The following is a 27,026-nucleotide window of genomic DNA, read 5'->3' on the forward strand; positions in this document are numbered from 1 at the left end:
GCCAGATGAGGGGACCGCAGCCCGGGCTGCAGATGGAAAGAAGGGGACCGCTGTTTGTGGGTTCTAGAGCGCTGCTTCACAGGGCTCGAGGGACTCGGCAGGGCAGGGGCCAGGACAGGGCGCTCCCTCGGGAAGTGAGCGTGGAGGGGGTGGAAGAGCGCAAAGAGGAGGGTGGCACAGGGAGGCTAGCAGTCCCCGTGGTGACAGGGCAGAGGCAGGGCCAGTGAGGAGCTGGAGAGGACACAAAGGCTTACGGGAGACGTGGCTTCGGAGGAGGGGCATGCTGACGTCAGACAGTGGGAGACACGGACCTGACGCCGGAAGGAGGGTTCCTCCACGTCTGAGACCAACTGGAGAACGGAAACAGAGCCCTGGCGGCCCTGTGACCCCGGCCAGAGCACTCGCTCCGAGTCTCAGCCTCTTCCTCCGGGAAGCAGAGGGCCGGGGCTGACCGCGGGTTTGCGGGTGCTCTCAGCAGAGGCCAGGGGGCCTGGAACCCGCCCGCCGGGGCTGCCACGCAAGGGACATGCTGGGCTTCCATGTAAGGCCTCGTACGAAGAAAGCATCCTGCAACTGGAGAAATGACAAACTGCAGGTCCACGTGGTAGCCAAGGGTCCCTTCCAGCTCGCAAAGCTTGTTGCAGTTTTATAAAGAACGAGAGACAGAAAAGGTTCTGATGAAAGAGCCTGCGACAAGAGTCATGCCAGGTGGCCTCCGAAAGTGAGGGTGAGGTGGCATAGGGACTTAGAGGACAGTACTGAACATTCAAAGTGCTGAGTCACCGAGAAGTCACTGGACGAAAGAGCAGCGCCGAAGCCGGAGTGGAGACTGACACCCTGAACGTGGAGTCAGCCTCGCAGCACGATTCCACACATTTTTTGGCAGACTCGGTGGCCTGGGAGCACCGACCACGGCGGGTGAGCCGGGGTGGGGTCTAGCCACGCAGGCCCATTGGCGTGGGGTCACCGTCGTGTGAGGGCAACACTGGCGTGACCGTGGGGCCAAGCTGAGTCCTAGCAGTCAGGTCTGGTATTAACGGGTGCGAGACTGGCGGACCCAGTGGGGACAAAGAGCAGGAGGGACACTAGAAGGAGGCCCCAGACAGACGTGGGGCGGCTCACACCGGGCAGGGGAGGCAGCACGTGCAGCGACAAGGGCCGCGCGGACCTCCGCAGCCACGCAGTGTGGCAGTGCTGGGGTCGCGGAGCTAAGGACGCCGAGTCAGACATGCTGGCAGCTCGGCTGTGACTGCGGGGCCATCTGACTTGTGTTAAAGGCAAATTTGGGACAATTCAGGGAAATACTATTTTACACAGCAGGTAGTAAACATAGGGTGCTCATTACCCTAAGAAGGGGGAGAGACTAAAAATATAAATAGCTCCCAAGAAGTTCAAGTATTTGTCATATAATGACAAGCGCAAGTAGAGCAACTAAGCAAAACAAAGTTTTGGGTTTGTCTCTAATTTTGAACCTCAAAATCAGGGAAGAACCTCCCGGTCTCCCCACAGGTTCGTCTGGGGGCCTGGGCAGAGACGGTGTCTCGGGTGGGAGGAGCTCCAGGCCCAGCCCGAGGGGTGGTTCTGACGGCCTCAGGTGCTAGTGACGCTGGCTCTTCGAGGATCCGCCTCACTAGGGCAGCAGTGGGGGGGCAGGCCGGGGGGTCTCGTGAGAAGCTGAGCGCTCTGCTGTTCAGAGGACGTTTTGGAGTCCGAGGTTTTGAAAACCAGCAGGAGGGAGATTCACCACAGGTCGGGTGGCCCAGGGTGTGGACTGGCTCCACGATCCCCAGGCTCCAGCACTCCCGAGCTGGCATCCTCACAGGGGGGGAGTGGCTCTCCCAGCTCGGAGCCCCTCTGTTGTCATGTAGGGGGGTCCTGCCATGCAAAGGGACTTCCAGAGCATTCTAAGCTCAGCTCCCCGAGGGCCTGGAGTGTTCCCTAGTCTCCAGACAAATGCCATTGAGCAGTGCCCTTCCTAAGTCGAGGTGTGTGAGTAACATGGTACCCAGCGATTCGGCTGAGTACTTGTAAAATGTGCCAGTCTTAAAAAGGGAGGAATGTTTTGGACCCCATGAACTTAAAATTATGCTCACAATCCCCTGAGAACAGCAACAACAACAAAAACATCAGTCTTCAAATGTGGTGTCCAGGCTTGTACATCAGAACTTGTACCTAAGTGGATAAGAAAGTTCTGCTCCATTCCCTGCCCAGAACGTGCCAGGATGCCACGGAAAGATCCACGGCCAAGGACGGGGCCTGAACTAGGACCTCATTTCAAGCAGTCTCCCCTGCCCCGTGCCCAAGTCCCAGAGTCCTTCCCTGGGAGGGGTGAACACTCAGATTCAGGTCTCTGCATATGGGAGTTTTTAAGAACCACTTTTGCTCGTGACCCCCATGGACTGAGACCAGGGAGAGCCTCACAGCAAGGGCCGGTGGTCTGCATCACCGGGCAGCCCAGATGGGACCACTGAGGCACTTCTGGAAGAAGGCCCGGGCCAGCCTTTGGAAACAGAGTGACAAGCCTGGAGGCCAGGGTCACCCACGTGGGCTTGTGTTTGCCAACAAGGAGAGGCACCTGCCCAACAGCAGGCCCAGGAAGACACTGACGCCCCGTGGGCAGCGTGGCTCTGCCGGAGCGGGGAGCACGTGGGCTCCCCATCACCCAGTTAGCAGCTGGAAGACATTTGTTTCCCCCATTAAACTGGCTCTAAATAACAACGCTGCCCTTGGCGCCTGGTCCCCTCCCACACGTGTTGTTAACGTGTGATTAAGCCCTCCAGCCCGCACAGGTGGTCTTCGGGGGTGGGAAAAGGTCATTAGCTAACGGTTCCGAGCGGTAAAGGCACTTGGCTCTGATTCTCAGTGCCCCAGAGACGTAATTATCTCATGCACGATGGCTTTGCCACCTGTCACATCTTCTGGGTTAATTTTTTTTTAATAAAAAATAACAAAAGGGGTTGATGTTTTCTTGCCTCTGCAACATAGCTCGCTTCCTGCGGGCGGCGGGGATGGCACAGCGGAGGCAGTCACCTCCCAGACTGCCCTCTCCTGTTCGCTCCCTGTGCTTGTCTGTCTCCCTGCTGCTGTCCCCATCCCCTCTGTGCTTGCCCAGCCAGGCGTTTGCACCCTCCAGGGCTCGCTCCCTTGTCCTGGCGCAGGAGCCGAGCTGGCCTGTGCTTTCCAGCCTTCTGTGTCCGAGCTGACATCCCTCTGCTCTCCCTTCTCCCGGTGCCTCTTGCGCACACTTCCCTGTCACGGGCTCTCTTGCCCGCTGCTCCCCGCCTCCTCTGGACTCCTTCCTGATGAACTAGGTAGTCCCAGGACCTCCCTGAAGGTCCTGCCTTTCAGTGGAACCTCCTGTCCCCATACGATGACCCTTCCAGGCAGCCACTGTCACACTTGCCCTGTGCTTCTGCCCAGACACCCCCAGGCCTTAGAGCCGCATGTGGGTTTCTCCTTGGAAGCCACGGCTGATTCTCCAGGCCGTTTGCAGCTGTAGCTGCCGCTCCCTTTCCAGCTAGCTGCTTCTGCCCGTGTCTCGCATAACCCTGCGGTGGCCGGGCTCCCGCAGACAGCCGGGCGGCCTGTGCCCACGTGTTCCTGCCTGTCTGCAGTGGGGTCCTCCTGCCTTCAGGAGAGGCCTTCCCTCCTCTGTGGCCTTTCTCAGGGTGCACCTCTTCCCAGCCTGACCTCACAGAACTTGCAGGGCAGACCCTGGGGGTCTGAGGACACGGTGCTCCCCCTCCAGTGAGGATTGTCTGTACTTAGAAGATGCTAGATGTGTGCATGTCAGCGGGGCCAGACCTCAGGCTCCACATCTAAGCGCACAGTGTGTTCTGTCTCTCGCAAGTTGCTCACACCTCGCACCCTTCCAGCGCCCATATGTGGCTTCCTGGGGAGCACCAAGCTTCCCTGGGACTGCTAACAGCTTTACCCAGATGAAAGCGTGGTGTGTCCTTTGGTAATGTGTCCTTTTTCTCTTTCAGCCACCGGATCTCCAAATCGAAGTTCAGGTGAGTGAGATGCGACCGCCCCCCTTCCCTCCTGCCCACAGCTCTGTCCTCGCCCCTTGGGCGGCCCAAGGGAGGGGCGTGGATCTAAGGGGTAACTGCTTCTTTCTGTACGTCCGTCAAGAAGAAGCGTATGAATCAGATCAGGACATAATTCAGGGGTAGGGGTTAGTTAATTATCCCCGACTGCCGGGCCTTTGGGCAGTGCTGTCCCTAGAAGGTTGTCAGACCGAGTGTGTCTTCCTCCCTTCTAAGGTGAAGTCCAGTTAAAATAAACATGAAGTGAACTTTTGTGGCTATCTTGACCTACTTCATGTTTGTAGAACGTGGTGAGATGTGAACTTCAAGGATGATGGAGAGCACGTAGGATTATGACTCCCGTCTGTGTCTCTGTTCAGTGACAATGTCAGAACCTTCCGGAGGACCCTTGGTCTTCAGTCCCCATCTGCCCCCAGCCTCACCTCCTGCACCCCCTGCAAATACCCGTGGTTCCCACCACAGGGAACTTCTTGCAGTTACCCAGATGGTCCCTGTCCCTGCACGCAGGGAGGCCTCTGCGAGGAACTTTCCTCCGGCTGAATCGCACGGGCCCATGTCTTCAAGAACCCAGACTTTGGTCAAGAATCGCTCATGTTACTGCGTCTGTGACACCTTCTGCAGACTGCTGGGTGGTCTGCTCGCCGCCCCCATCCCCAGGGTGCTTTGCTGTTCGGCTCACGTTGCATTTTAATTGTTGGCTCACAGGCCTGTTCCCGAGGCTCCGTCTGCGGCCTCACAGGCATTCCAGGTCTCGCCCAGCGTCTGTCCAGGGTGGGCTGTCCGTGCGTGTGTGCTGCGGGCTGAGTAGGCCGATGTGTGGAGGGGAATGTGAATTTATCCCCACAAATCCTGTGCATGCTGAAAAGTATGGTAGATCTAATCTTGATTCCCTAGCCTTGTTTGCTACGTCGCAGGAGCGTAAGTGACAACACATTTTAGTCCAGCTGGGTGAACGTAGCCCAGGGCTGTATTTTAAACGGTCCCTAAAGGTAACATGGAGTCTCCCAGACTTCCTTCCCCAGCTCCTCCCGGGGCTGGGTCTGGACGCCTGGGGCGAGGGGCGTGGTGAGGACTGGCTCCGGAGCCCTCATGAGCCCACTGGACCCTGCGTCCCCGCTCGCAGGGCGCCCACAGGCCCGCCTTGGTGGGGCATCCCCCACCAGGGTCCCTGCCCCCATGGCCTCTGGCCTTGAAGTCCCCACCTCCACTCTCTGCCCCCTGCCCCGCGGGCGCTGACTGGGCACCTCCACACCTCACCTTCCTGCAGGCGCTTCCAGGTCCCTCACTGTCCTGGATGAGCGGAGCAGTCGGGGCTATGACGGGGTTCCTACCTACCTGTGCCCCCCACCCCCCCCCCAGCAGCCCGCGGGAGCTCCGAGCCAAGGGGTGACCTCCCCCAGGGCCTGCAGAGGCTCCCCACAGCCCTGGTGCTGCTGGGCCTCCCCGTGTCTGTCACGTGTTTCTAGGGCAGCACCCCAGCCTCGGGGCTTGGTGCCGAGGCTGAGAGTTAAGTGAGGACCCTGGTGCCTGACTCCCCGCTCCGCGCCCGATGCCCTCGTTTCCCCACGTCCCACTGGGACTGGGGGACGCAGGCCTTTCTCCTTTTCCTCTTGTCTCAAACCGAGACCCTTTTTACATAAAAATCTAGGGTCAGGCCCAGCAGACCTAGGTCTTACTACATGAAAGGAGCTCTAGAAATATGAAAACTCCTCTCTGTGACGCTTGGATTTTACTGCTTTGTCTTTGGCATCTGGGAGGTAGCTGGCACATAATGGACCTGATATAATCCATTTCCTGAGTGAATGAATGAATGGCCTTGCTCTACTAAGACAGTAGGCTTCATGCAGATTCACACAAAATATCTAATTTGACAGCCAAAGCTGAGAAAGCCTGTTGTGCTTCTAGTAGTTCCAAAGCCCCCTCACAATAAGAGTCAAGGGATATAAAAATACATTTGAAAATATTACCCAGATGTCATTCTCCTTCCATGCAAATGAGTGAATCATGAATGAATGAACATGATCTGGAGTATGGGAGAGAAAAATCACACACGTGTGTCGACTCTCTTGCGTTGGAGATTGCCCAGAACGCCGTGGGAACCGTTTGTTATCCACTGATGTATGGCGTCACGCGTGCTTTTGCAAACCAGGGAGCGGTCGGTGTGCCTGTCAGCCGCCCGCGTCTCTCCCAGCTTGGGGACTGTGCTCGCCCTGCTGTGCTCCGGCCATCTGGCCCTGGTCGCTGACCTCTGGGCAGGGTCTCTCCCTCCTCAGCTGCCACTCAGGACACAACAGAAACGGGGGCGGGAGAGCAGACCTTGTACTGCTCCCCAACGGCTTCCTGTTACTAGTAGGTCACTGCTGTCATTTAAACCCATTTTGGATGAGGATCCTGGGGCTTAGAGAGGCCCGGGTCACAGGGCTTGTGTGTGGCCAAGTGAGGACCCACACGCAGGGCCTGCCAGCCACACTGCCACCGCATGATGAGGCTCTGCCCAGAACACTGGCCCTGGTCCCGCAGAGCTGCAGCGTCTGGGACGAGCCGTGGGCAACCCCAGAGCCGTGATGCTGAATAGAGATATAACGCAAGCCACACACGGAGTTTTTAAAATGTTCTAGTGACCATGTTAGAAAACTAAAAAGAAACAGGAGGAGTTAATCTTAACATCTTTTATTTAAACTGGTGTCTCTAAAATATTATTTCAATATGTGATTAGTATAAAAAATTATTAATGAGATATTTTATATTCATGTTTCTGTACAAAGTCTTTGAAATCCAGGGTGCATGTTATACTTAATGCACATCTCAGTTTGGGTTGGCCACGTTTCATGTGGATGATGGCCACACATTGCTAGTGGCTGCCTCATGGGACGGTGTGGCCCTAGAGATGCTGAGCAGACAGCAGCCATCTAATCTGGATTCTGCAGCCCACTGATGGTCTGTTTAGGGATTCTCAAAGGCTGGCAACAGATTGAAAATGCCACTGAAATTATCGAGGTATTTCTGATCATTTTCTGAGACGAAACAGTTTAATAATGACAACAATTTAAGCTTGGAAGTGATCTATTCCATTTGCAAGACTGAATGATACAAAGTCACCGTTTATTTAAAGCAAATATTAGAATGGAGCTTTTACAGAAAATTTGCCAAATTAATTAGCTCATTATGGCAATACTTGGGTATTCTCTTGGTAATCCAGGTCTCTAGTTAGAGGAATTAGTTAAAATAAGGAATTGACAACATTTGGAGCTCACTGTTCAAAATAGGATGTAAATAGTTATGGAAAAAAGATTCAGAAAGTCTTTCCCAACCTGAAGGGATTATTGGATAAGCTGTTAGGGCTCTGAATCTCAACTTTATGGAGTTCTGAAATGACCCTGGTAGGTCTGAACCTGGGCTTGCCCAGCCCTCGGTGCAGTGTGCCTGCCTGCAGTGCTGTCTGCATCTCACACACACCATCAGCAACAGGCCACGAATCCACCTGCCCCAATCTCTGATAGTCCATTTTTAAGTTACTTATAAAAGAATTAAACTTAACGATGTTCAGTGCCATTTGTTTTCGGTTCTTTGAAAGAAAAGAAGGAGAGTTACTCTGGCCACTAGAAAGGGCCTGCAGTGCCATCACTTCGATGCTGTCTGTCCTCGAGACGCCTGTCAGCAGCTGCGTGCGAGCCAGCCGTCCTGGGAGCCCGCCCTGCCCTCCCTGCGCCCTCAGCCCTGGGTCACGGGAGCGCGGCGCTGTCAGGCCTTGTCTTCCACAGCGAGCTAGTAACCTGCGCGAGCCCATCTCCGCAGCTCGGCCGGCCCGTCAGCCCAGGGTCGTGCGAGCAGGGTGGGCTGCGCCGAGTGCCGCGCTCCGTAGCAGGGGGAAAGAAAGAGCCCTTCCCCTCAGGGGCCTCATCGTTGGACAGGCAGGAACCATACACATAAGCGATAACTGAATACAAGGAAACGGTAAGTCTTTTCCTCTGGGGACCGTTTCCTGGCTAGGATGTCCTTCTGTGCACCTGTGCACGTGGCGCCCCCGCTGTGGCTGCTCCCTGAGGGGTCTGTGTCTCCGCGTGGGCTTTGTGCAGACGCGGCTTGTGTCTGCTGTGCTGACTGTTGAACAGCCTGTGGTTGGTGTTTAGTGGATGCATCCAAGTGCGTAACTGCAGTGAGCAGTGCAGACAGTAGGCGCTACCGGAGTGCGAGGCAGCGAGACTAGCAAAGGTCGTCAGTGTGAGCCTCAGGGGAGGGCAGGACGGAGGGGACGGAGGCAGATGGCCGGGAGGCCGCTCTGTGAACTGGAGAGGTGAGAGCAAGGCCCAGAGTTGGGAGAAGGTTAGGCGGAGCCGGGGGGCGAGGGCAGAGATTTCCCGTGGGCGTGCGGGGATGTGGAAGTTTAGGGAAGTAGATGAGACACATTCGGATCCGTCCCTCTCTCCCCTGTCTGCATGTGGAAGGTTCTGTTCTAGAGTAAATGACTTCCAGTTAGTGCAAAGGGAACGTGAATAGCAGGCAAATTTCTCCTCCCTGTTTTATCATTTAATTTCTATATCCTCCATACATATGTAAACACAAATAAATTTACACATTCTAATAAACCGTTACACTTATTATACAGTAGGAAGTGTTGCCAGGAAACCAGTTGTCAAGCAGAGCTATATTTTGAAGAGTGGGAGGTGTGTAATTATCTTTAAATGCTGTCTCTGGAGAGGAATCACCCCAGCCCGGATCCGCGTGCGCCCGCGTGGCCGTGCGCAGGCGCAGCCACCATAGAGGACGTCCCGCCCGTCACCCCAGCCACGGGGTTTGCACAGAGCAGCTGCAGACCCACGCCACGGGCCTGGACACGCAGCACCGCGTCCACACAGGACGAGGGCTTAACCGAGTTCGTGGTATCAAGCTTGCTCCAAGTCAGCTCATACGTACCACAAGAGAGGGCAACTTTGGTTTCTGTGGACTCTGAGTAACAATTTTCAGTGATTTCTGTAACTGGAGATTATATCTGTTTTAAAAGTATTCTTTGTAACTACAGTGTAAGCTATTTAAGATCAGATAGGAGTTTGTCCTGAAAATTCATTTTCTTAGGGAAAAAAACTATCTTGCCATATTAATAATCACAGTCACAGAAAGCCCAGGCCAGGAGAGCTTGCTGAGCATCAAGATCCGGTGAGCTCCAGGGGTCGCCTCTCACTGAGGACCACCCGGGACTCTCTGTCCCGTCCCCTGTCCCTCTTTCCACCTCCCTCTCCTCACTCAGATCCAAGGTGGTGCGTCTGGAGGACGCAAGGATGCTAGGGTGCATTTGGAAACCTGGCGGCCTTTCTCGTCTAGGTAGTGAATTTCCCCAGGTAGCGGGTAAGTGTCCCCTGCAAGGTTTGGCGGTCACTGGAGAGGGCGTTTGAGCACCCAGTGATGGAGGGGCCAGATCAGAACACTCCCCAGATGAATCCTTTCTTCCCTCCCTGCTCTGCAGGCCAAGAACTAAGTTCTCCCTCCAGTTCTCAGGAAAGAATACCCCTCTTAGATTACTCCTCACTCTCCTAGTCCCATCACGGATTTTGGCAATTGGGTAATGGAATTTTCCACAGTAGACCATAGGTAGGAAAATGACAGAGCAGAAATGTGGATTCAGTCAAGTTACCCCAGAAGGCAATTTGGGGGGTCGGTGGAGGGGTCTATACATCAGAGGTCCCCATACCTGGAGCCTCGGGGAACTAGTTGTCTCTGGCATCCTGGAATTTGGTGATGTTTGGAGGGACTTCCGCTCTGAAAGCAGAGGACGAAGGCGGAGGGGCAGAATGTGAAATATACACAGCTGGCCCTGTGCCCTACGCGGGCACACCCGAGGACAGTGTTGCCTGACCCGGGGGCTGGGAAGGAGCACGCCATGCACAGAACAGCTTGCTCACATGAATGGCGTGTGCTGCTCCGCCAGCACAGCACGCAGAGGAAGTGGCCGAAGGCTTTCGGACCCTCCCGGCCGGCAGCTGGGAGAGGCACACTCGCACTCTGGGCTCTGCTTTGGAACAGAGGACCTTGGTTCGGTTGTCACTGCCCTGACGTGGAAGGCCAGTGTTCACATCATGACTCAGCACACACCACACACACACACACACCCCCCCCCCCCCGAAACAAAGTCTTATTTTAAATATTTTTCCTTACTGCTTACTTAAAAAACAGTTTTCTCACTCTGTGATATGCATTGTGATATTTTCCGTTCTGTTCCTATTTTCGGTGCCAGTCATGATCTCCTGGGAGATTCCATGACCCACTGGTGGGCTGCAGTGTGAGGCGTGAAGCTCTCTGCTCCGAGGCAGACCGTGCCTGCTTATTTAGAGGAATGTCTGTCTAGATGAGGGAGCGTCATAGAAAGGAGGTCATTTTATGGAAAAGTACAAATACTCATGGACGACAGCTCCAAGATTCTGCTTTGTTTCTCCTCCTGCCTTCTTCGCCCCGCAGGCAGGGGCTCTGTCTTTAGCGCCTGCTGGGTCTGTCTGCGCAGAGCTGTGCAGCCCGCCCTGCCCGCAGCGCCTCTCCCCTCCTCTGGCCCGTGCTGTTTGAGGGTGCCGCCCTGCCAGACCACGAGCAGGGTGTCGCGGCAGTGCCTCCTGGGCCTCTCTCACCCTGCACAGCCGCTCATCTCACAGTCCCCCTGACTTTGCCTCCAGAACCGCTGCCAAAGCGGGGTCCTCTTTGCTGGTGGTCAAGCTACTGCCTTCATCACCCCCAACCCGTACAGCTGGGGAGAGTTCCTCGCCCCCGCCCTGGTCTGCAAGATGACAGACGGGCTGTTTTTGTGGGGCGTTTGGGTTCTAAAGTCCAGTGCCCGCCCCTCCCACGCCCTCCACAGGGCTCCGTCCCCTCCAGCCCCTCCGCAGCGGCCCCTTCCCTCTCTCCCCGCACGGTGTAGGCATTTGTTAGATGCGTTGTTCCCTGAGTTACCAAATACAGCTGAGTATTCTCCCTGTATCGAGAGGGTGAAGTTAGGGACACACTGTGAACCCCTCCACTGTAGAATCATAAAGTGTAAGTGTTTCTTTGGGATCATCTAGCTAATGGTTCTCAGCCATAGTTACACAGTAGAGCCACCAGGGAACTTTTCAAAATGCCAGTGGTATTTTGGGGGTATTTAAAAAACCCAGCCCCTAGAGAATCAGATTTAGTTGGTTTGGTGTTGAGGCTTGGAGACTGGTGGGTTTGTTCAGAGGGTTTTTAGAGCTTCCCAGGTAAGCCTAGGCATAGCCGGGTCTGAAGGTCCCTGACAGCAGTCGTAACCAGCAGACTGCGGGGACATCCCGTGGGCCACGGGGGAGCGGCAGGGCCGGCGTGCTGCACGGCTCGCACGCGAGGGTGTGTGGGGGCCCTGCCTGCTTCTCTGAGCAGACGATCTACACATTCGTCAGATTCTCAAAAAATTCTATAACCTCCTAAAAGCCGAGAGCCTCTGCTCCAGGTGCCCCTGCTCCAGGTGCCCCTACACTGCATGGAACAAGGCATCTCGGAGCAGGCCAGGAGCTGGGCTGGGCAGAGGGCACACCTGGCCCTGCTGCTCTGTGATACTGGCCAAGGCACTCACTGGCCACGGCCTTTAGTCTTCCCCTCTGCAAGGGCAGGATGATATAACCTGCTTTGCGGAGTTAAAGAATGGGCAGAAGGCGTGAGAGGTGCCTAAAGAATACCAGGTACCACCACTGTTATGAATAATGCTCTTGACACTTGCAATACTATTTCTAATAATGCCGTTACTAGACAATACAAACGTTTCCATTAAGCACCTTCAACTTCAGTGCAGTCAGATACGTTATAAGGTGTTTGATCAATCCCCACAACAGTCCGGTGAAGTGGGCCCTAATCCCTTGTCACAGATGGGAGAGCTGAAGCTTAGAGGAGGAGTTCAGGGACATCCCCAAGGCCACACAGCTAAGTGGTGTGGGCTGGTCAGCTGAGTGGGAAGCCGGGCTCCTTGCCACCAGGTAGGGCTGCTCTAGTAAGGCCAGGTCAGTCGGGTTGAAAAGAACCACAGTGGCACGTCTCAGATTGGAAGAAATCTGAATTCACAGCTACCCCCGTGCTTTTCTTCCAGCCGGTACTGGCGCCGATGGAATCGGTTCTGCAGAAGAAAGTGCCGCGCGGCAGTCAAGTCCAACGTCTTCTACTGGCTGGTGATTTTCCTGGTCTTCCTGAACACGCTCACCATTGCCTCCGAGCACTACAACCAGCCCCACTGGCTGACGGAAGTCCAAGGTGAGCAGCGGCCCGGCTCTGTCCCGCTCTCCTCCTGCTAACTCCATCCTGAGTCCTGGGAGGGAACGAGCACCGACAGAAGGTCGATGGGAACGTGCCAGTGGCCGTGGCTCTTGGCAGGCACCATGCTGGAGATGCCAAGGGCCTGGCAGCCCCCAAGCCTCCCAATAAGATACACAACCTCGTTAGAAATAAGCGCGGCTAACCCAGCCGGGCCCACGCCATCTGCCTGCCCCACAGTCACTACTGGGTCCAGGTGATAAGGACACGAGCTGCAGCCTGTTTGGCTGTCTCAGACCCTTGGCTGCCAACTTCCCAGAGTAGATTCTAAATACTCCCGGCCTTACTAAGGCCTCCAGGGAGCCTCACCCAGAACGTGCGAGGATGACATGAACAAAAAGGCTGGGAAGATGCCAACGGTAGCCCGAGCACTGGCGTCCTCAGTGGGCTGTTACTGCTCCTCAACCTTCCCTGCACCCTAGAAGAGGCCCCACTAGCCGGGGCTCGGCAGCCCTGGGAGTCCCCTTCGGGTCCTGGGAGGCAGCGAGGCCGGCGGGGGGGAGAGGTCGGGCTCAGACAGCCCAGCTTCAACCCCCGGTGTTGGCTTGGGCAGATCGCTCGCCTCTCTGAACCTCACTTTTCATCTCTGGCAACCGCGCATGATGGTAACAGTGCCAACCTCGCAGGCTGCCGCGAGGAGGAGAGAAGATGGCGCGTGCCAAGCCTCTGACAGACGTCTGTCACGGTTATGGCCAGACAGCCCCTTCCCACGGGCTTGGCCCGATCGCCCTGCTCTGGCCGGAGCGGACAGGAGTGGGTGTCGGGTCTTCTTTTCCAGGGTGGTAATTGCTGTTTTCTTTTCCCTCCTCCTACTGCCCTCCTCCCCGGGCCTCCAGACACAGCCAACAAGGCCTTGCTGGCCCTGTTCACCGCGGAGATGCTGCTGAAGATGTACAGCCTGGGCCTGCAGGCCTACTTCGTGTCGCTCTTCAACCGCTTCGACTGCTTCATTGTGTGCGGGGGCATCCTGGAGACCATCCTGGTGGAGACCAAGGTCATGTCTCCCCTGGGCATCTCCGTGCTGAGATGCGTCCGGCTGCTGAGGATATTTAAGATCACAAGGTAGGTGGTTCCTCCTTTCCCTTTGGAGATGAACTTGGGAGAAGCCCTTCCAGAAGGCCAGGGTGGCGCAAAGGCCTGGCGGGAGAGGAGCTGCTCCTCCTTGAGGGGTCCGTCTGCAGTTCTTGTGCAGGGGAGGGGTGTGTTCACTTCGATGGTGGATCAGCACTTTGGCTGCTAATAGCAGAGACTCGTCTCCATGGTGTAAGTAAATTAGGGATTTATTCTGTCACAGAAAAGACGTCCAGGGGCAGACAGCAGAGGTGGTTTGAAGAAAGTGTCGGAGACTCAGTCTCCTCTCTCCTTTCTTCCCCTGCCCTGGAGCTGATTCCTCCCCAGGGTTACGAGGTGGCTTCTGGAGGCTGAGCCCTTGAGTTTGAATTTGGGGGAGGAAGAGAAGAAAGGGGCAAAAGGATCTGAGTCAGTCTCTTTACTCCTGAAAGTCTCTCCCAGACACACCCTTTAGGATGGCTACTCTCAAATAATAGAAAATGACAGGTGTCATGGCTGGGTGTGGTGGCTCATGCCCGTAATCCCAGCACTTTGTGAGGCCGAGGTAGGAGGATCGTTTGAGGGCTGGAGTTCAAGACCAGCCTGGGCAACATAGCAAGACCCCGTCTCTACTAAAAATAGAAAATAAGCCTGGTGTGGTGGCTCGCACCTGTAGTCCCAGCTACTCAAGAGGCTGAGGCAGGAGGATCGTTTGAGCCCCAAAGTTTGAGGCTGTAGTGAGCTATGATGATGCCACTGTACTCCAGCCCAGTGACAGAGCAAGACCCTGTCACCAAAAAAAAAAAAAAAAGAAAGAAAGAAAGAAAAGAAAAGTAAGAAAATAACAAGTGTTTGTGAGTTTGTGGAGACATTAGAACCCTTGTGCCCTGCTGGTGAGAATGTGAAATGGTGCAGCTGCTGTGGATAATGGTACGGTGGGTCCTCAAAAAATTAAAAATGGAATCACCGTATGATCCAGCAATTCCACTTCTGAGCTTACATCCAACAGAATTGAAATCGGAGTCTCAAAGAGATATCTGTACATCCCTGTTCATAGCAGTGTTATTCACATCAGCCAGAATGTGGAAACAACCCAAGTGCCCATCAACAGATGAGCGAATAAACAAAACATGGTGTGTGTGATACACACAAACACACACTGGATTATCCGGCCTTAGAAAGGAAAGAAATTCTGCCATGTGCCATAATGTGGGTGCCTTGAGGACGTCATGCCAAGTGAAAGAAGCAGGACAAACACTATTACTCCACTTCTTTGAGGACTTAGAGTATCAAAATCTGAGAGGCAGACAGTGGAGTGGTGGCTGCCAGGCGCTGGGCACAGGGGCTGCAGTCCCTGCTCCATGGGCACAGCTTTGTGAGCTGAAGAGAGTTCTGGAGACGGTGCTGGTGAAGGCACACAGCTTTGTGGGTGTATTTAACACCGTTTGAACTGTGCACTTAAAAATGGTTAAGATGGTAATTTTTATATTATACGTATTTTAACACAATAAAAAGAATCGGAAGGAAAAAACCTCCCCAGAAATCTCACCAAGGGCTTCTGTTCTTGGCCACCGCGGCTGTGAGGAAGGCGGAGAAATGCAGTCTCTTAGTGGGACGTGCGCTGCCGCACACGCCGCCGAGGTCGCGGACGGGCGAGAGGAACGTGCCGCAGACGGCCTTCGTCCCCGCCACAGGCCCCCCGCCTGCCTGTCCATCGCCCGCCCAGCGCCGTGGCTCCCCCGGCCGGGCAGCGGCAGCGCACCGTGGGACAACAGTTCTCAGCTGTGTGGTGGCCCGTGTGGGTGGCGAAACCGATTTATCCATCACAGCCGTCACCCTTCATCAGCCTCACTGAGACATGGTCCATATACCGTACGTTCGCCCCTTTAAGTGTGCGATTCAGTGGGGTTTTGCACATTCACAGGGCTTTGCGGCCATAAAACATTCTAGTTTTAGGACATTTCATCAGCCCCAAAAGAAACTCCATTCCCACTCCCTCTTTCCCCGCTTCCCTCCCCCACAAGTTGACTTTGTGTCTCTGTAGGTTTGCCTGTTCTGGACAATTCATATAAACGAAATCACGCACCATGTGGTCTCTTGTAACTGGCTTCTTTCACTTGGCGTAGTGTTTTCAAGGGCCATCCCTGTCGTAGCACGTGTCAGCGCTCTGTTCCTGTTGTGACTGAATATGCCACTGTAGAGATAGATTACATCTTGCTTACTCATTCTTCAGTGATAGACATTTGGTAGTTACCATCTTTGGTTATTATGAATGATGCTGCTGTGAACATTCATATCAAGTTTTTAATGTGGATATGTGTTTTCATTTCTCTGGGATACATACCTCGGGATGGAATTTCTAGATCATTTGGTAACTCTGTGTTTAAGATTTTGAGGAACTGTCAAACTGTTTTCCAGACTGAACCATTTTACATGCCCACTAGCTAAGTGTTCCAATTTCCCCACATTCTTACAACCATCATTTTTAATGAAAAAATTAAGTAGAACAGAAAAAAACCAGAAAGCCTCTCGTGAATGTTAAGCAGTTTCATGAAAATATTCCAGATATATACCTGACTTGCAGTGCGACATTTATTTCTCACTGTGGGTTGTGGTCATCCTTGGAAGACATATCAGAAACACCTGGAGGGAGTTTTTCAAACTGTGAACCCCCTTCAAGGTACGAGCCCCCGTCCTTAAGAATCTCTACTTCACAAGCCCAGAAAACCTCTGAGTTGGGGGATCTTTGGTACTAGGAGCACTAAAACCATCAGTTGCATTGTGTTGGGGGAGCAGGGGGTGGAGGTTGGTGTCCCCTGTTCAAGGACCTGGAGTTCACCACACCTTGCTCAGAGTGTCCTGGGCGTGGCTGCGAGTGTCATCGGGCCCGCGCAGCATCCTCAGGCCCCACTGTTCTCTCTCAGTTCTCGCGGCAGCCGCAAGAACTGTGCCAGGCGCAGGAAGCACTCAGTGACCAGAAGCTTTTATTAATTATTAAGATTGCTATTATTGGAGGAGGAAGAAGGAGGAAAGAGCTAATAGTGACCTACACATACACGTAGTCTTATTCTTAATTATTTACCCACCATGTGCATATTATGCGTCAAGCTCTGAGACAGGAAAATGAGGCGTATGGCGTGAACTGAACCCTGGAGACATTTACAGTCTGGTCGGGGAGATGGAACTCTGTGCACATGAGGTGAAAGGAAAATCTAGGACAGAATAAAATGAGCTGGCAGAATACCTGCTGTGGGAAATTGGGAGCAGGAGCAAGCCTTTGGGGAAGGTTTAATATCAGATGAGGGACTTGAAGGACATGTAGAATCTAAATCCACAGGTTTAATGCTCTTGAGCAACAAACTTCTTTCCCCTCCACCCCCTCCAAAAAGAGCTCTTCCTGAATGTCCTTGAATATCTCAGCATTACAGAGAATCCTTGGTTTACAGGAAAAGTAGAAATACTAGTGACAATGACCATTAGCATGGTCGGTGCTGACTCTGCCAGATAGGGCCATCTGGAAGCTTACGTATGTTAGCGTGATTAATCCTCACAAGTGCCAATAAGAGGACACAGGAAGGGTCGGTACTATTGTTGTTATTCCCATTTTGCAGATGAGAAAACTGAGGCTTAGAGAATTAAGTCACTTGCCCAAGCTGAGGAACAAACTGCTCAGGGTAATGCTGGGATTACAAGGCAGGTCTGCCTGGCTGACTGCAGGTGCCGTGCCCCTAACCACCACCGTGGGCAGCAGCCCTGATAGGCTGAACTGCCTTGTCTGCGCTCGGGACGGAACATAAAGGATCTTTACGTACTGATTCTCGTTGTTAGATAATTGCTGATTCTACTTGCTCCTCCTGGAGTCTGGTAAAATCTACTTTTAACTTGGAGTTTTCAGTGCCTCTTAAATAATTCTTGAAAGTCCATGTGTTTGGGGTTCTGTTTTTTAGATTTCTATAGAAAAGAAATCTTGCTGCTAGGTATTGTTATGGCATCTTGAAGAAATTTAACTTTCATTCTATTTTTAATCACCAATTTATTTCTAATCTAAAAATATTGCCAAGAAACCATTTTTCAAAATCTATCTTTATCATGGAGAACTTCCCGTAGTCCCTCCACAAGTAGTAGTATTAATAGTATTTTCAGATCCTCATGAAGCTGGGAACAGGATTTCACTGTCTACTTGCAAGTCACTTTAGCAAAGGCCGTCGTCTTCCTGTTTTCAAATCCCCAAGCCCTCTGAGAAAAGTGTGCTCGGGAATCCCACGAACCTCATCTCCACGCCCAGCCTTGGGAGCACAGTGCACTCCGGTGACCAAGAAAATGCCTGAAATATGGGCTGAGAGTGGACGCCGCGGTCCCAGGAACTGAGCCTCGAGTTGGGCCACCCATGCGTGGTCCTTCCGTGTCTCCCTCTTGGCAGCGCCTCGCTGCTGCTCAGGTGCGGAAGGAGCGCTCTGTGCAGTGTGCTCCCGCAGCGGGCTGTGAGTCTCAGGCTCGGCAGGGCTCCGGAAGGGGCTGGCCTCCAGCTTTCGGGCCAGCGGCTCCTGGAGGGTCTGCGCTAGTGATCCAGTCCCCCCACCCCCCACTGTAACAGCCACTGGCCTGATTTCCCGCTGTGTCTCTGGTCCACTTTCCTGTCGTACAATATGGCCCTTCAGATGTGATTGGGAAACTTGGTTCTTCCAGCTCTGTCTCCTCTGTAGTCTAGTCCCTAACCACGTCCAGATTGTACTTTTGATAGTTCTCGGCTGAGAAGGCACATAATGGTAAGAGCTACTCTGAATTCTGCAAGGCTTTCAAATGAATTTGAATTTTATTAATTCCTACATATCTGTAGACATATGAAAAGTGGAAATGTAAATGCAAGACAGGCTTATTTAGGCTTTATTTAGAGCTCCACAATGCCTGGTGTGTACGTGGATTCGTGGATCATGTTCAGTAATTCCCAGCTGCCCTTCCCTACCCAGGGCCCATGTCCAAGATTCGGCAGTGCTGATCTACATCAGTGGTTCTCAGCTACGAGGTCACGAGACATTGATATGTCCAGAGCAGCTGAACAGCGTATGCCAAGTAATTTATTATTACTAGGAGCCAAAATACCTAAGTCTGTGAAAGATTTCTTAAAATAAGGTAAAATAAATTTAATATCGTCCTTGTAACATCATCACTCCTGGTCACTGGCATTCCCAAATGCTTTTATGAATGGTCTAGAACAAGGTGGACTGACAGCTCACCCAGGGTGCCTGAAGGGAGCAGAAGTCTTGGGTACATCATTATGATGAAAACGAATTATTAGCGTAGTTACCTCTTTGTGTTTTGTCAAAATCTGAGAACACCTAGGGAGTGTCTTGTGTGTACGAATGCCGTCCACCCTATGCGTCTCATGAAGGAAAAGGGACCAGGAACCTGGTAGTAGACTGTAAGTCACTCGATTGCTGAGTATTCATGGTGCCATGAGTGGGAGGTTGCACAATAAGAAAGAGAGATTGCTGCCCCCGCGCATAGAGAGGCGCACACGGCCAGAATCGTCATCACCTTTGAGTACATTACATGTGATGGTGGGCCTTCCAGCCTGATGGTGGATCAGGCCCTGTGTTCATGGGGCTCTAACTGTTGCCAAGACTCATACCTGGTCTGTCTGCTCCTTGGCAGCCCAGCCTGTTGTAGCATGCCATGGAGGAAGAAAGGCTTCCTTTAGAAGGGTGAAATCTGGGTGTGACTCCAGTTGAATAATTGGATCTCATTTTTGATACAGTTGGTTTTCAAACACCACGAAGTCCCTGCAGCACTTGCCATGTTCCCTCTCACACCTTTGTCCCCTCTGTACTTCTGCTGTCCTTCCCTGCTGCTCCGTCCCTGAAACGAGAGCTAGGGCTGGTGGGCACAGAGACATTGACTTGTGCATCGTGACCACGTGTGGGCTCCACCAAGCCCCAGGTGAGAGCCTTCTGCACATCCTCCAGGCTCTGAGCGTCTCCTTTCTCCACCAGAGTCTGCATGGCATCAGATCCGCGCCCTCCGCCCCACCCCTCCCCGGCGCTTCCCAGCACCTTCACCCGCCCACTCTTCTGGGGCCCCTGGCAGAGGTGGGGAACCTGTAGCCTTGAGGCCACATGTGGCCTTCTGGATCCTTGAGTGCGGCCTTCTGACTGAATCCAAATTTTACAGAACAAATTCCTTTAATAAAGGGAGTTGTTCTGTGAAGTTTGGATTTGGTCGAGGGGCCACACCTGGGGATCTGGAGGGACCCATGTGGCCTTGAGGCTACAGGTTCCTCGCCCCTGCATGGTGGCTTGAGCTCATTAAGGGCCATTATTAAAGAGGTCTGTGTGGCGTGTGCCAGGTCCGGGCAAGGGCCTGTGGAGAAGGCAGCTCAGACCTCGGAGCCGCAGATGGGCTGTCAGCATGAGGGTGGCCCTTCTCTGGGGCGGTGGTGGACTGATATCACCTACTGGGGACTAGGACGAGGCAGGTGAGGGTGCTCCCTCCCTAACCTGACGCGTATGTGGTTGTGGGGCCAAGTGGGTGACACTGAGCAGCCCCGTGGTCCAGAAGCTCAGAGGAGCACCTTGCTAAGGCCACCCCAAGGTTCAGGCCAGACCTTGCCGGCTGACCAGGTCCGACTCCCTGTGCAAGTTCTGTTCTCAGGGTGACCAAGGCATCTGACACAAACAGGGGAGATAAGACCTTCAAACTTAATAGCCAAGCCAGGGTTTGACTCGAAAGTGAAAACATAACATGTGCTTCCCAGCCCTGCTAGAATGGAGGGGCAGGGCCAGGTGCCAGCAGCAACTGACCCAGCAGATGAGGCCGTGGGCCCCAGGCCGTCCCAGGCCTTGACCAAGATAATCTAGAATTCTGTGTGGCGCCACCTGGCCCCTCGGATGCCAGCTCAGCCTCTCGTCACACTCAGCCTTCCAGGCTCCCTTGTGTCTTGAGGGACCAGGGCTCAGCTCTACCGAAGCTCTGGTCCGAGGACACCTTCCCCTTGTGTCCCTGTGGCTGGCCCAGGCAGAGGCGAGGTGAGGCAGAGCTCACCCCTGAGTGATCCCACCTGCTCCCCCAGGTCGTCTCACCTGGGCCTCATCCTCCTCGCCCTGTTGCCCCCAAAGCCCTGTGCACAGATTTTCCGCATGGAACTTGCTTTATAAATACTCTTCCAACAATAGATCACTTGCCACCAAAACTAAGAGATTTTTTTTTTTTACCCTTCAGGACAAGAACAGTCAGGGCAGGCATAATTTTAGTTGTGACTCTCTCTGGAGCACAGAGGAGCGGGGCGCGGCATCTGCGAAGTGTCTGAAAGCGATCGGTGCTGTTATTTGAAGATCTCTTATTTATAGCAAGCTCGAGGCTCGGCTCTGCACCAGGATAAAGACAAAGGAGCCGGGCTGAGCCCTTTGAAGCAAGAAGTTCATGAGATGAAATGCCCCAGTTCAAGGAAGGCTCAGGTCACTTTCTGTTTTAGAAGAGGAGGAAGAATTCCACAAAGCCCCAAGCCCGGGGACAGACTTAGACAAGGGAAAACAAATGGAGATGAAAGTGTCCCTGAATAGATGGTGGCAACTTGACCCAGAGAGGCAGAGGGACGAGGTAACAAAGCGGAGCGAGGTCAGCAAGAGAGGGAACTTAAGGGAAGGCGGGGGCGGGGAGTGAGAACTGGGATAACAAAGAACTCGGCCAGGTGCAAACTCTCACATGCGCTGAACTTTCAAGAGAAAACAGTGATCTGGGCGGGTTGGATGGGGCACGGTGGGCAGAAACGCACACTTTGGAGAGAATGATCCCACGGGGCAGGAGAATGGGAAGGAGAGGTTATCGGAAGGCTGACGGTGCAGTGTGGGGTGCTCCCGGCGCTGCGCCCCGATGCTGAGCGCGAGCGTGCGTGTGCGTGGGGAGCGTGCGTTGTTGTGCAGAGAAGCCGCTTTGCTTTCTCCGTTGCTCTGTGATGTCTGCAGCCAGAAGACCTTAAACACTGTGCTCTGATGCTGCTCACTTCCCTCCAAAGCTCTTTCTTTTTGGGGGTGTGAGCGTGCGTATTTCATATTGTTGATCAATTAGGAGAAAAGCCTCCGTTGATTGCTAATGTGCCATTAGCCCCCCAGTTTGCCACTCGCGAATCTCCCTGAGGAGCGGGGCGGCTCTGGGACAGGAGGCGACCAGCCGTCTTCAGGCGGTAGCAGTGTCAGCCAGGGAGAGTCAGGTGACAGTAATGACGAGAGACTGACAGCCATTTCATGTCACCATACCACCTCCAAGGCTGCCACCGGACACCTACAAATCTCTTCTGTTCAGTGAAGATGACACCCCCACCCTGGACCCTGTGATGGCCACACTAGGCTCAGAAGCCCACTCTTCTCCTCTGGACCCTGCTGGCCACCCCATCATTTCGGCAGCTCCTCAGTCCAGTCTCCTGGAGAGTCCATAGCACCTCCCCACTCATGCGCACGTTCGGGGTGGCCCCTCATGCTGCCAGGCCCTGCTCCAGCTCTGCCCTCTTGAGCCTGCTCCCGAGGCACAGAGGGGACAGGTGGCAGGCCAGCCATGGGCCCCAGCCCACCCCTGCCCATGGTGAATGGGAAGCAACAATAGGTTGAAGACAAACAGCACAAACAACCAGCATCTGCATTTGTCTTTTTTTTTTATTTCAGCATGTTATGGAGGTGTCAGTGTTTTGGTTACATGGATTGCTGTTGTATTGCTTGAGTCTAAGTTGTAAGTGTGCCCATCACCCAGATAGTGTACGTTGTACCCGTTAGGTGTGATTTCACCCATCCCCTCCGCCCGCCTCCCACCTGCACAATTTCTGTTGAGTTTTACTTCCATCTGTGCACTTGAGTGCTGATCGGTTAGTTCCAATTTAATAGTGAGTACATGTGGTTTGTTTTCCCATTCTTGCAATACTTAGGAGAATGGTCTCCTGTTCCATCCAGATTGTTGCAAAAGGTATTAATTCATTTTTTTATGGCTGAGTAGTGCTCCATGGTGTACATATGCCACATTTTATTAATCCACGCATGAATTGATGGGCACTTGTGTTGATTCCACATCTTTGCGATGGCGAATTAGCTGCAGTAAACATTCGAGTATCTTTTTGATAGAATGACTTTTTTCCTTTGGGTGAATTCACAGTAGTGGGATTGCTGGATCAAATGGTAGGTCTACTTTTAGTTCCTTGAGGAATCTCGATACTACTTTCCATAGAGGTTGCACTAGTTTGCAGTCCCCCCAACAGGGTATTAGTGTTCCTATCTCCCCGCGTCCACGCCAGCATCTATTGTTTTGGGGCTTTCTGATAAAAGCCGTGCTCACTGGGGTTAGGTGATATCTCATTGTGGTTTTGATGTTCATTTCCCTGATGATTAGTGACATTGAGCATTTTTTCATATGTTTATTGGCCATTAGTCTATCTTCTTTTGAAAAGCTTCTGTTCATGTATTTTGCCCACTTTTTAATGGGGTTGTTTGATTTTTTTCTTGCCAATTTGCTTGAGTTCTTTGTAGATTCTGGTTATTAACCCTTTATCTGATGTATAGCATGCGAATATTTTCTCCCATTCTGTTGGTTGTCTATTGGCTCTGTTGTTTCCTTGGCTATGTAGCAGCTTTTTAATTTAATCAAGTTCCTTTTATTAATGTTTGTTGTTGCTGTGATTGTCTTTGGGGTCTTCTTAAATTCTTTGTCTCAGCCGATATCTAGGAAGAAGTAAGGTGAGGGGGTGGAGAGGTGGTGGGGGAGGACCCCCCTAGCCGGGCATCATGTGGGCCAAGGCCTGAAGGGGCCGAGGCCGAGCTGTGTGCGTCTGCGGTGTCTGCGGGACAGCCCACGCAGCAGGACCCCAGCGCCCAGCGGAGAGCTCTGGAAGCTCGAGAGACGGTGAGGAGGCCCGAGAGGACAAGGCAGGGGGTGTGTAGCCCGCTGCCTGGAGCAGTGGGGCTGGATTCTGCAGGGTCTGCAGGCCTTTGTGAGGACTCAGGCTTCTGCCCTGAGGAGGAGGCGCAGTGACCAAAGGGCTTAAGTAGGCTAGAGGCTTGGTGTGGCTTCCATCATGGCAGGACCTCCTGCTGTGGTGTGGAGAGCGGCCACAGGGAGCCAGAGTCCAGGCAGGGCAGCCAGTGAGGGCGAGAGAGGCCGGTGGCCTGGGCCGGGTGAGGGAGGTGATGGACATGGCCAGATTCAGGATGGGTTTGAAGATGGAGCTGCAGGATTTGCTGATGTGGGGTGTGAGAGAGAGGAGTGCTCTGAGGATTTGAGCTTAAGCCACAAACTACGGTTCTCACTGGCTGAGATGGGGAAGGTGGCAGGTGGGGGACAGGAGTTCTGTCATCCCACAGTCTGGTCGTTGTGGGCTGCCACCCGATTGACTAAGGGAAGCCCAGACTTGCCCTGGATGCCCGCCGAGGGAGGCAGGGGCCTGGGCAGGCACTTTGATCACATGCTCGGCCCCACTGGTGGCCCCTCGACCACGCGGCTGCCACACAGCTCCGTGCACAGCCTTTCCGGAAGAGTCTTCTCCTCCCAGATGACTCGATTGGTTTACCTGCCACAGCCTCCTCTTCCCCGTAAGCCCAGGCGCCCCGGGGGCTCCTCCGTCAGGAGATGTCCTTGTCACCTCACCTTCCATCTCTGTCCCCATCTGGGCCGTTCTGCCAGAGTTTGTCCCACTTATGGTGACTTTCTCTCTGGAGTTGGGGCCTCCTTATCTGGCTCCTGCTGGGATCCCCGGGGCTGTCAGACGTATCTGAATCTCAGTCATACGCCTGGTTTGAGTTACTGGTCCCTTGTGGCGGTTTACCTCATGAAAACTAAGGCTGCAGCCTTCCATGGCCATGGAGACTTTTCCAGAACATTCCGTGACAATTAAGCACACAGGGCTCTCTAGGGGGATCTGTGACTTCAGTGCACATGCAGACACTCTCCCGCTGACACAGCCGGAGAGTCTCACGATAAATATACTCTGAAGCTACTGGTCCCTAACTCCCAGCTACGGCAAGTGTTGGGCTGGCTGCGTGAGGGCCACCAAGCCCCAGCGCCAGACACCAGGACTTCATGGTTCCGGGCTGGGACGAGGGAATCAGGATTTAGGAAATGATAACACTCCCACGCGGTGTTGGGCCCGGCAGGCTTGGCAACGCTGCTGTCCGTGTGGGAGGAGAGGGTGCTCCGCCCTCAGGGAGGTTACCGTCCTGCCGAGCGGTCACTACAGCCTCCAGCCCACGGGGCCCCGGGCAGCCTGGCTCACATACAGGGTCATACAGAATTTACTTGCGGACAAAGACTGGGGAAGCTGGAGGGAGAAACCTCTGGGCTCTGCCCTCTAAAACTTAGAGCCTATTTTCACAAGTGAAATACGCTTAAGAGCATTTCTACAACAGATACAAATAAATGCATGCCAATGTTCTTCAAACAGGATGTGGCTGGCAGGCAGAATAGAAGAGGGGAAGGGCTGGGCTGTGAAGGAGAAGGGCGTGTGAGAGGACGGGTTGGGAAGACGGTCATGTCACCATCCACACTGCCAGCCCAGCTGCTTCTGTCACTTGATAGAGACCCCTTCTCTGGAGAGACATGGGCCGTTCACTAGAGCAGCAGCAGCGATCCACTGTGTGGACCGATGATGAGCGGGGAGCCCCCCGACGTGACCCGTGGGCAGGCGGGCCAGAGGGGGCTGCGGCTGCTACCTGGGGCCGTCGCCCTTTCCGTGCAGGGCGCCTCCCGACGCTGAGCAGACCCTTGCACGGATGCCCAAGCCGCATCCAGCAGCCATTGCCTCTCCCACTTTCCCAAGAAAAGTGGGTCCCCCAGGCTGCGATGAAGGGCCTCTGTATTTGCAGGGAGAGGGGCCCGGGGACTCTTCCCCACGATCCAGCGAAGGCCTGCGTTGCTCAGGGCAGAGCCCCCGCTCCGCACAGAGCCCCCGCTCAGCTCCCGGTGGAGCCCCGGCTTGCTATAGCCCGGGCTCTCCCAGACTCGCCACTGGCCAGAATCCTGCGGGACGCTGGTTCAAATCACAGATATCAGGGTCCCAAACTATGGCTACTGAATCAGAATTTCCAGAGGAAAGGCCTTTTAGAAACCAATTCTTGGGCAGCCCATGAGTGACCTAACTCATGCTTCTGCTGGCCACTGCCGCCCAGGCTGGGCTCAGACGGCATTCTTGAAAATAAAAATGTTTTGGTTTTTTTCCCTATTTGAAGACCAATGGTGACAACAGTGACTGCTAGCCTTTATCAGCCGTGTGTCAGGCACTATACTGGGGCCTTGGGCAGGTTAGGTTATCGCATGTAATCCTCCCAGTAACCTAATGCAGCATGTGCCACCGTGGTCTCCACCTCCCAGACAGGGATGCAGGCAGCAGGGAAGCTCAGTGGCGTGTTCAAAAGCACGAACGGCGGCAGCCGGCAGAGCTCGGTTGGCACCTGGGCTTCAACCACTGGCCCTGCCTTCCCCGTCCCACGCCGCTGACTCTGGGACCTGAGGGAGCTTAGCGGCCCAGTTCACACCTCACCAGCACCCGCCCCAGGAAGGGGACGGCAGCGGGGCGTGGATATCCACCTGCGCGCCGGCAGCGGGCGGTGGGCGAGGGAGCGGGGCAGGGACGGAAGGTCCAGGAGGTGCTGACCTCCTCCCCTTGGCTCGCAGGTACTGGAACTCCTTGAGCAACCTGGTGGCGTCCTTGCTCAACTCCGTGCGCTCCATTGCCTCCCTGCTCCTTCTCCTCTTCCTCTTCATCATCATCTTCTCGCTCCTGGGGATGCAGCTCTTTGGAGGGAAGTTCAACTTTGACGAGATGCAGACCCGCAGAAGCACATTTGACAACTTCCCCCAGTCCCTCCTCACTGTATTTCAGGTATGGACTCTTCTCTGCTGGGGCTCACACTGGAGGGAGGTCGTGCAGGGCAGGGGTGGGAAGCTGCACCCTTCACTGGGCAGCCAAGGCCAGCCGAGGTCAGCCCTGGAGGGCCCCTCCCAGGAGAGTCTTTCTGTAGCCTCCCCCACCCCATGCCCCATGGAATGCCACTGCCGGGCGGACGTTGGGGGGAAACTCTGAGCGTTCAGAATGCTTTCTTAGCCATGAAAGTCCAAAATATAAACAAAGCAAAGCAGACTGCACTCATCGGGGGTCTGGGGGTGGGGGTCATGACGCATTGTCTTTCCCACCCACCATGCTTGCCCATTGAAAAAATGTAACTGGCCCATCAAATTTGTGATTTCACAGATATTTTGACTTAGGGAAAAGTTAAAGTAAAAATGTATTTAAGTCTGAAAGTAGATAAGTAGATTTATAGATAAAAGTGAATATGAGCATGTTGCCAAAATCTTCAAGATGGCGCCCTGGTGACTAAAGTTCACAGAGCGCTGGTGCTGCGCACAGGTCACTGTCTCTGCGAGCACGTCCGCCGTGACAGGCTCCGATGCAGCCCCGCCCCTGAGGACGGGCTCACTGCAGTCACGCACACACGTGGGAGGCAGCAGGCCCTTCGGTCACCCCCCAAACAATACCTTGCCAATGGCCGTGCATTTTTGTTTAAGGACGGGCTCAAACTCACCCAGGTCAATAGCTCAGAGCCCCTGGGGAGGAGAATTGGGGGCCAGGAGAAGGGAAAGACGCAAAAGAGATTTTGGACATTTTTG

General features: G+C 54.0%; 1 protein-coding gene across 19 annotated transcripts in view; it reads left to right on the forward strand.

Moving 5' to 3' along the window:
* CACNA1C (calcium voltage-gated channel subunit alpha1 C) overlaps positions 1-27,026 on the forward strand; it is a 585,430-nt gene that overhangs the window by 455,143 nt on the left and 103,261 nt on the right. For all 19 annotated transcript variants that reach the window (XM_069489394.1, XM_069489389.1, XM_069489378.1 and 16 more), the window contains exons 11-14: positions 3,987-4,013; positions 12,124-12,284; positions 13,181-13,406; positions 26,034-26,241. In XM_069489394.1, coding sequence (XP_069345495.1) covers positions 3,987-4,013; positions 12,124-12,284; positions 13,181-13,406; positions 26,034-26,241 — 622 coding nt within the window. The remainder of the gene's footprint in view (positions 1-3,986; positions 4,014-12,123; positions 12,285-13,180; positions 13,407-26,033; positions 26,242-27,026) is intronic.

The sequence above is a fragment of the Eulemur rufifrons genome, chromosome 16 (assembly GCF_041146395.1).
Source record: "Eulemur rufifrons isolate Redbay chromosome 16, OSU_ERuf_1, whole genome shotgun sequence".
NCBI classification, from domain to species: domain Eukaryota; kingdom Metazoa; phylum Chordata; class Mammalia; order Primates; family Lemuridae; genus Eulemur; species Eulemur rufifrons.